Here is a 9,805-nt window from a genome sequence, read left to right on the forward strand (position 1 = left end):
ACACACACACACACACACACACACACACACACACATCTGGGCTTGCAGACACACTCTCAATCATCCAGGTGGACCTCAGTCAGGTGATGTTCGTCTGTCTGTGAGGAAGATGAATCATCGTCATCACTCGACACACACGCTGCTCGTCACTGCACGTCCTCAAATTAACTTCACACACACGGAGAGAAAGAAGAGCGGCCGCATGCCTCAGTCTGGCCTGTACACGCCTGTCACGCCTGTATCCGTGTGTCTGTCTTTGCATCGCGCGCGTGTGTGTGTGTGTGTGTGTGTGTGTGTGTGTGTGCCCCCCCACCACCACAGCACCAACCACAGGAAGAGTGGGAGAGGGAGCGGAGAGGTGGACCACGCAGCGGTTAACCTCATGACATCACGGGCTGCGAGCCGATTGGCTGCTGCCTGAGGCCGGAGGGTTTATAAGCCAACCGGCGGCGGCGCCTTCAGAAAGCATCCACGACCTCCAGGGAAACCTCCAGGACATAAACTGAACCCCAAGCGTCTCCCACTGAAGGTCAGAGTTAATACTTTTATACTTTATGTATATTTACTGTGTTGAGTTGTTGTCCTGCTGAGACGTTTGAGGCTCATTTTGCTGCTGGGAAAGTATTTTATTTAAATGATTTAACATTTAGAAACCTGCAGTGTAATAAGTATTTTTTAATGCATTTTAAATATATAATATATACTATTTGCATGGGGCTTGTCTTTATGGTGCGGAACTGAACTTTTAGACATCAGTGTAACACTATGGAGAAGCCCCCCCCCCCCCTTGCACAAAGTCAGCTCTTTAAATAAATAGTTTCCCCAGATGTAGAAGAACTACACCAGTTGTGTATTTTCTTGATGCATTTTCTACTAATATGTAATCAAAAAGCTATTTTCACTAATACTACACCTCAAAAATAAATAAATACATGTATATATTATATTATTTACAAGCTTTCTTTTTACAACATTAGTCCAAACAAGTCCAAAAGGTAAAGAGTCTAAATATAGTTTTCATTTATACAAGTCCAAATAAACACGTCCACATTATACTCGTTTAGTGAAAATTTACAATTTTTTCTTAAAATTACAATTAAAAGTTTCACAAACTGCAACTTTATTTGGAATATAAATAAAAAAAACACACCAGCTCGACATCAGCACAGATAAAAAGTCAGAAACAAAGTTAAAGTTAATTAAAGAGTTTTTGTTTATCCATGAAAGCTTCAAACTTTATACAGTTTAAGACTTCATGGCTGTGAACGTCCTCCTGTGATTGGTCGTTGGGGAAGCTGGAGTTTGATTGGCTGACGAGCTTCAAGACGAAGCTGTGGGCGGCAGAATACACATCTCTGGATTTTTTTAGACTAACCAGAACAAGTAAACACACTGACTGCAAACACACACATGCACACACACACACACACACACACACATACACATACACATACACACACACACACACACACACACACACACACACATACACATCTGGACATGCAGACACATTCTCAATTATCCAAAAATACATGCATACAGATGTTTACACACACTCACACAAACTCTCTCTCACACACACACACACTCACACAAACTCTCACACACTCACATACACACACTCACAAACTCTCACACACAAACACACACACACACTCACTCAGACACTCACACACACACACACACACACACACTGAAGAAAGCGGTGTGAGGCGCCGTCTTGTTAGACCCCTCAGTCCACTAGTGACGGTCCTGGTGTGTGATGGTTCTGGTGTGTGATGGTCCTGGTGTGTGATGGTCCTGGTGTGTTATGGTTCTGGTGTGTGATGGTCCTGGTGTGTGATGGTCCTGGTGTGTGATGGTCCTGGTGTGTGATGGTTCTGGTGTGTGATGGTCCTGGTGTGTGATGGTCCTGGTGTGTGATGGTTCTGGTGTGTGATGGTCCTGGTGTGTGATGGTCCTGGTGTGTGATGGTTCTGGTGTGTGATGGTCCTGGTGTGTGATGGTCCTGGTGTGTGATGGTCCTGGTGTGTGATGGTTCTGGTGTGTGATGGTCCTGGTGTGTGATGGTCCTGGTGTGTGATGGTTCTGGTGTGTGATGGTCCTGGTGTGTTATGGTTCTGGTGTGTGATGGTCCTGGTGTGTGATGGTTCTGGTGTGTGATGGTCCTGGTGTGTGATGGTTCTGGTTTGTGACGGTCCTGGTGTGTGATGGTTCTGGTGTGTGATGGTTCTGGTGTGTGATGGTCCTGGTGTGTGATGGTTCTGGTGTGTGATGGTCCTGGTGTGTGATGGTTCTGGTTTGTGACGGTCCTGGTGTGTGATGGTCCTGGTGTGTGATGGTCCTGGTGTGTGATGGTTCTGGTGTGTGATGGTCCTGGTGTGTGATGGTTCTGGTGTGTGATGGTTCTGGTGTGTGATGGTCCTGGTGTGTGATGGTCCTGGTGTGTGATGGTTCTGGTGTGTGATGGTCCTGGTGTGTGATGGTTCTGGTGTGTGATGGTCCTGGTGTGTGATGGTTCTGGTTTGTGACGGTCCTGGTGTGTGACGGTCCTGGTGTGTGATGGTTCTGGTGTGTGATGGTTCTGGTTTGTGACGGTCCTGGTGTGTGATGGTTCTGGTGTTATTAATAAGCAAATCGATGAAGAGATCGTGGATGGAGCACTTTAAGAGTTAACGTTAGTTAAAAGTGTCTTTTCCTGATTCCGGTTGTTTATGCTACGCTAAGCTACATCCCTGTGAGCTCCGGCTACATAAATGCAGCGTATAGATGTAACGAAATGCTACTTTCTTGATTCTTGTTGTTCTGAGTTTGAAATAGGCAGATGTCCTAAAAACGATGAGCTCAGCACATGCTGACCTTCATCCTGAAGCCGAGCTGACCCTTTGAGAACAGGAGGCCCAGACACGCTGACCTTCGAGGTCTGAAACTTAATTGTCCGTCTCGAAAACAGACGTACAGAAATACACACACACACCCAGCCGTACGGCCACGTGTGTGTGTGCGTGTGTGTGTGTGTGTGCGTGTGTGTGTGTGTGTGTGCGTGCGTGTGTGTGCGTGTGTGTGCGTGTGTGTCTGTGTGTGTGTGTGTGTCTGTGTGTCGTGTTTCTGCCGCTCTGTGGGTTTCCAGTTGTAACCCGAATTACAGAGTATAGGAAAAGTCTCCCGTTGAAGATGGAGGCAGACAGACGGCTCCTCCCTCCACCAACAGGGAAGAGCTGGTTAGTCAGGGAGGGGAACAGGAAACATGTTTATACATATGTATATATATATATATATTCAAGATTCAAGATTCAAGATTCAAGATGTTTTATTTGTCACATACACACACAGGGTGTGCAGTGAAATGAAAGTGGCAATGCTCAGCAGGAATGTGCAAGGGCAACAAGTACACACTATTTACAATAAAAAACAATATGTAGATATATATATGTAGATATATATATATATATGTAGATATATATATATATGTGCTACTCGTCTGCTGAAAATAGTCCCAGACAATCATTTGTTTAAGACTCTTTCCGCCTGTTTTTCTTAAAGCCTGAATCACTGAGTTCACGAGGACGTCGAGATAAATACGGAGTGCGCCCAGAAGGACGAAAAAAGATTAAATATATCATAATCAACATAAAGATGAGTACACACAGAACCACGAAGGAGCATCTGGAACCGGACATGGTTCTTCAGAGTGATGCCAGAGAAGAACCATTTCTGGTTCCTCAAAGAACCTTCAAAACATGGTTCTTTAAGGCACCATTTCTAGTTCCACAGAGAACCTTTCAAACCAGGTTCTTTAAATAACCATTTCCTTAAAGAATCCTTCAAAGAACCTATAAAGGTGTCTCAAAGAACCTATAAAACATGGTTCTTTAAGGCACCATTTCTAGTTCCACAGAGAACCTTTCAAACCAGGGTTCTTTAAAGAACCATTTCCTTAAAGAGTTCTTCAAAGAACCTATAAAGGTGCCTCAAACGAAAGAATGGTTCTTCAGTAGGTGATGGTTCTTCGTAGAACCACAAGGCCTTTTAAAGAACCATTTAAGAAGAAAAATGGTTCTTCAGAGTGATGCCATAGAAGAACCATTTCTGGTTCCACAGAGAACCTTTCAAACGAGGGTTCTATAAAATACAATTTCCTTAAAGAGTTCTTTAAAGAACCTCTAAAGGTGTCTCAAAGTAAAGAAAGGTTCTCCAGTAGGTGATGGTTCTTCGTAGAACCACATGGCCTCTTAAAGAACCCTTGTGGTTCCGTGTAGTCCCTGAGCTCTGCCGGGTGGTCGTATCTCTGGTGTTTCCCTCCAGCCAGACGCCCTCATGCATCTCAGACTCTATACTTGTTGTTTTCTCACATCTTCTTGACCAGAACCATCCTGCAGGAACCCAAACGCAGCCGGTTCCCTCGCTCTGATGACAGAGGACATGTTGAAACCCGTCGTTTGGGTCTGTCATTAAGGACTTCACGACTTCCTGGGGTCCGCGAGGCCTCAGGAAGCGCCGCTGCTCGTTCACTGTCGAGGAATCTGTGCCGAAGGATTCAGGATTCAGGATTTGGGTGTCCGACGATCTCTGAGCACCACGACTGTGTTTAATGGTTTAATGGTTTGATGGTTTCATGGTTTAATGGTTTCATGGTTTAATTGTTGGTCCCGCCTCCCCACAGATACCCCAGTGACATCATGAAAGCCGCCGTTGTCTTCGTCCTGCTCTTCGCCACGGTCCTCTGCCGGCCGGTGAGTTGTCCTCTCGGTCCATTAATTAATACATTTTATTACAACTTTGACATCGATTTTATTTTTATTTTCTCCGACACACGCGTTCGGTTAATTGAAGCTTAAATGTCTCTTTTTGCTTTTTTAGGCGAAAAAAGTTGCAGGAAGCAGCTCAGAGAGCTCTGAGGAAGTGGTGAGTACCTAGAGAGAGAGAGAGGGAGGGAGAGAGGGAGGGAGAGGGAGGGAGAGAGAGAGAGAGAGAGAGAGGGAGAGAGAGAGAGAGACTTCCACTTTGAATGGTGTTGGTTTGGTCCACAGATGAGACGGCCTGCAGCTCAGCCCCTCAGCATAACGGAGGCAGAAGTTCCTGTGGAGGTCAAACATTCTACTTTTTAATTCCGCCATGTTTAGTGCAACTTGTTTTCTTCTTGTTTTATTATCTTTTGATTCGATGACATTATTAACAGAAAAGACGGGTCCTAAAAGATCCTAAAATTGAGGCATTTGAGTTGGATTCCCGCGTTTTTGGTACTTCACTCCTACTAGTGAAGTCAGGAGACCTCGGCCTCCGTCTCTAATGAGTTCCCCGACTCTATGTTATGTTTCGTCGCTGAGGTCATCAAGGTCATCTTTGATTGGATGGCATTTTGAATCGAAACAAACAGTTTAAAAGCTCCTAAAATTGGGGTATTTGAGTTAGATTCCAGATTATTGTAGTTAGATTTGGTACTTCACTCTTCTGAGGGAAGTCAGGATATCTGGGCCTCTCTAATGAGTCCCCCTAACCATATGGAAGTGGAACCCTGAAGGACCCCTTTACGTTTTGGGGCCCTGTGCTGGTCGCACAAAGAGAACAGGAGGAACACGCCCAACGGCCTCTTCTGACGACTTGTTACAGGAATGAAAAAGCGGTAAAAACAGTAAAAGGTAGAAAGAAAATGAATGTGGTGTCTCGTGTCTGTCATCCTGCAGACCGCTGCAGCTTCCAGCTCCGACGAGAGCGCGGGTTCAGACGAAGACGAGGTGAGAGAGTCTTCGCCGTCACATCTTGTTACCTCTCTCCGTTCCGACGTCTTTTGCTCGTCTCCGGCTCTGAAGTTTCACGACTTCGTGTCTTTGCACTGTTCTTGCAGCAGTTGGCGCCGGAGGTTCTGGGGGCGTTGAAATCCGCCAGCACGGACACGACCGCATCCCCCCCGGCTACAGCCTCCGTCAGCCCGGACGCCCAAGACAGTGATGACGATGATGACGATGACGATGAAGATGATTCAGAGGAGAGTGTGAGTAAAAAGCTTCGTTTAGAGAACGTCAGGTTCGTGTCTCGTAGGTCGCAAAACTGTCAAATAAATACAATTAAATTTGTTTAATTCTGTTTATTTTATACAGTCCAATTATCACAAATTATGAATTATCCTCAGAGGGCTTTACAATCTGAACACATAGGACATCCCTGACCTTTGACCTCACATCGGATCAGGAAAAACTCCCCAAAAAATAGAAAAAATAAATGTAGACAGCATAGATATTGTAGGCCTGTATAAGAGCCCCTTCATTTATTTCTTTAAATATAGAGTACTACCTAATTCAGTATAGTATTATAAGGTCACGTTTATTTCATGGTAACTGTAGGAGCCATTTTATTTGTTTTTATTTAATTGGACCTCCCACCACTAGGGGGTGTAGGGCTACTGTCAATTAAGACAGACAACATGCATATTGTAGATCTGCTCTAAGAGCCTCTTCGTTTATTTCTTTAAATATCGAGTGCTAGCTAATTCAGTATAGTATTATGAGGTCGTGTTTTTTCCCGGTAACTGTAAGAGCCATTTTGTTGGACCTCCCACCACTAGGGGGCGGAGTGCCACACAGCTTTTGTGATATTGGGCTATATAAAATAAACTGAATTGAATTGATTTATAAGCTCATGGAAACCTTTTTGTGAATGAAATGTTTTGGTTTGACTTTGACCATTAACAGAAGCTACAAATGCTACGTACCAGTAGCACGCTAGAGTAGTTCTGTTAACGTCGAGTAGAATATCTGCCATGTCGGCATTTCCGGTCGCCAACTCTCTCCGACAGCTCACCTCCCGCCTCTCTGTCTCCCAGGACGAGAGCTCAGAGTCGGGCGAGTCCTCCTCCACCGCCGCCCCCACCACCGTCGACCCCGCGGTCGTGACGGAGGAACCCTTTGCCGAAACCACCGCCGAGCCCATCGTGCCGACCATCGTCACCGACACGGAGACCGCCCGCGGCGACGGCCTGGCGGGATACCCCAGCGACTACAAGTCCATGAACTACCTGGAGGAGAAATCCTACCACAAAGGCTCCGCCCCCTACAAGTCCTACGAGTACATGGGCAAGAAGATGGCGTACGACATGACGGAGGGCAACGAGGTGGAGAAGTCCCCGAAGGTCTACAAGGTACGCGCAGAACCATGGAGGAGCATCTGGAACTGAAAATGGTTCTTCAGAGTGATGACATAGAAGAACCATTTCTGGTTCCTACAAAGAACCTTTCAAACCAGGGTTCTTTAAAAAAACATTTCCTTTAATAGTTCCTCAAAGAACCTATACAGGTGCCTCAAACAACCGTCAAAAAATGGTTTCTTTAATGAACCATTTCTGGTAATTCAAAGAACCTTTCAAACCAGGGTTCTTTAAAGAACCATTTCCTTAAAAAATTCTTCAAAGAACCTATAAAGGTGTCTCAAAGAACCTTAAAAACATGGTTCTTTAAGGCACCATTTATGTTTCCACAAAGAACCTTTCAAACCAGGGTTCTTTAAGGAACCATTTCCTTAAAGAGTTATAGAAATCTAATGTGACGTTGAGCTGCAGTAGAACGCCCTTAAAGACTAACGGGCCAATCACAGAAGTGCTATACCTGTCATACCAAGATGTAAAACCAATGCACCCCCCCCCCCCCACTCACCTCCAGGCTCTTCAGATCCACAACAACATCCTGGAGGAGGACACCAGCACCCCCGAGGTGGAGATCCAGGGCCTGGACATCTCCTCTCAGGACCTCCGCCAGGCCTCCAACCCAGAGGAGGCGAAGCAGGTGGAGGAGGAGAGCGCTACCACCGGCGCTCCGGAGGAAGAGGAGGTGGAGGAAGAGGAGAAGCAGAGCGACAGCAGCGCCAGCACCAGCCAGGAGTCAGAAGACGAGGACAGCCAGAGCAGCGAGGAGGCCACGGCCACGCCCGGCGCCGCCGACAGCGAATCAGACGAGAGCCCCGAGGCCGACTCCGATGAGGAGGCGGCGGCACCGGACGCCACCACCGACATCCCGGTGTTCATCACGGCCAAATAGATGATACTTCCTGGAAATGGGAGTGGGAGGCGGTCTCAGAAAGAGTTGCATAATGATGACACGCCCCCTCTCTCAGGTCCACGCCCCTCTCACAGGGCCACGCCTCCATCTCCAAGGGCCACTCCCCCCTCTCCGATGGCCACACACCTCTCTGATGGCCACTCCCTCCTATCCCAGGGCCACACCCCCCTCTCCCTTGGCCACTCCCTCCTCTCCCTTGGCCACTCCCTCCTCTCCCAGGGCCACGCCCTCTCCTCCCAGGGCCAATCACCCCTCTCCCAGGGCCACTCCCCCCTTCTCCCAGGGCCACCTCCCACCCTGCGACCAATCAGGGGGCCGCCATGCATAACTATTATTAATTTCAATGTGCTTCACACAATATTTCCTGTGATTATTTGTGCATCTTTTAGGGAAACAGAAATGTTTGTTTCCTCTTTGAATAAACCAATAACTCCTGTATCCTGTGGTACATCCCATGTTTAAGGCGGTAGGATGTGTTGACACTGACTTCATGACCTTTGACCCCGCCCTCTCTCTACTGTAGGGTTAAAGGTCAGAACTGGAAAAAGAACAAAGACAACCAGTCTTGGTATCTACACGAGCGCACACTGCGTTCAACGTTACATCATCACCTCAACTCATTAGAGAATGTAATCATGTTCTATAATTAAACGTCACATTTAGCTTCATCACACACACACACACACACACACACACACATTCCTGTTCATTTGCACAGTGACCTTCCTACACTACATGTTGTGTTGTTCCATGTTGTTTTCCTGTAATGTTTAATTTTGTACCGTTTATAAAATATGAATAAAGTTCTTTTTCATAAAAAGAAACGCCGGCTGAAAACATTTGTGTTTGAAGTCCAGAGAGACGAAGAAGATAAAGAACATGATTTATAATCATAAAGGCGATGAAGACTCGGAGGTGAACACCTTCGGTCTCGTCTGAGCTGGAAGGCAAAGGTGCTCAAGACGCCTATGAAGGTCAAATGAGTTGACATTTGAACCCACACAACACATGTGTTCTTACTTCTAATCACACAGTGTTGTTGCTAACACACACACACACATACATGCACACACACACACACACACACATACACACACACACAAATACATACACACACATGCCAGTTCTCTAATTTCTCTGTGTGATGAACCTCACAGTGATGTTTAACTTGATTTGTTGTTTATTTTATTCAGTCAATCATTGCAATAAAATACAATATTATTCTATATAATATACAAAACAGGACTGAAAAGGTATAGGTAGAAAAAAAGCATATATTTTCCTATCCTAAATTATTATAATCAAATAAATATGAAAAATAATATAAAATAAAGAAAATAAAAAATTATATATATATATATATACAAACACATACATCTTCCATATACATATGTTGCAATCACACTTATATATAAAATTATTTTAGAAATAAAACAAAAAACAAAAATGCGTTGACCATATAAAATATCCATTTTAACTTTGTTCCGTAATTAGTCCAATGTATAATTAAGTATCAGTTATTTTAATTTCAACAACTGACTGTCAGATCCAATAAAGAGGGAAAGAAATAATATCCAAAATTATATTTATTATCAGTTTTCGAATGTAACCGTGTGAATAATAAATACATGTTTATCTCAGATTTTTAATAACAATAAAGGCTGTATTTAAAAATGGAAAAAAGAAACATTACAGAAAGGTTTTGAAAAAAAGTTTATCTTAAAATAAAGTACATTACATTTAAATTAAGAGTTTTT

At 44.8% G+C, this 9,805-nt stretch overlaps 1 protein-coding gene across 2 annotated transcripts; it reads left to right on the top strand.

Moving 5' to 3' along the window:
- The first annotated feature begins 490 nt into the window (after positions 1-490).
- spp1 (secreted phosphoprotein 1) lies at positions 491-8,486 on the top strand. Of its 2 annotated transcripts, none has more exons than XM_056432293.1 (8): positions 491-529; positions 4,664-4,733; positions 4,861-4,905; positions 5,031-5,087; positions 5,685-5,735; positions 5,846-5,992; positions 6,821-7,135; positions 7,653-8,486. In XM_056432293.1, the coding sequence occupies exons 2-8, from the start codon at positions 4,680-4,682 to the stop codon at positions 8,025-8,027; spliced, it is 1,044 nt and encodes a 347-aa protein (XP_056288268.1). In that variant the 5' UTR covers positions 491-529; positions 4,664-4,679; the 3' UTR covers positions 8,028-8,486. The 2 variants fall into 2 exon arrangements, with proteins under 2 accessions (XP_056288268.1, XP_056288270.1); XM_056432295.1 differs by having other exon boundaries at positions 5,849-5,992.
- The last annotated feature ends 1,319 nt before the right edge of the window (positions 8,487-9,805 follow it).

This window comes from Pseudoliparis swirei, chromosome 15 (assembly GCF_029220125.1).
Source record: "Pseudoliparis swirei isolate HS2019 ecotype Mariana Trench chromosome 15, NWPU_hadal_v1, whole genome shotgun sequence".
NCBI classification, from domain to species: domain Eukaryota; kingdom Metazoa; phylum Chordata; class Actinopteri; order Perciformes; family Liparidae; genus Pseudoliparis; species Pseudoliparis swirei.

What these genes read in the sequence shown, in the direction of transcription:
- spp1 (XM_056432293.1), top strand. Translation starts at nt 4,680, where the DNA reads ATGAAAGCCGCCGTTGTCTTCGTCCTGCTCTTCGCCACGGTCCTCTGC. An exon ending in CCACGGTCCTCTGCCGGCCG is followed by an intron (nt 4,734 to 4,860) that starts GTGAGTTGTCCT and finishes TTGCTTTTTTAG; the next exon opens with GCGAAAAAAGTTGCAGGAAG. An exon ending in CAGAGAGCTCTGAGGAAGTG is followed by an intron (nt 4,906 to 5,030) that starts GTGAGTACCTAG and finishes TTTGGTCCACAG; the next exon opens with ATGAGACGGCCTGCAGCTCA.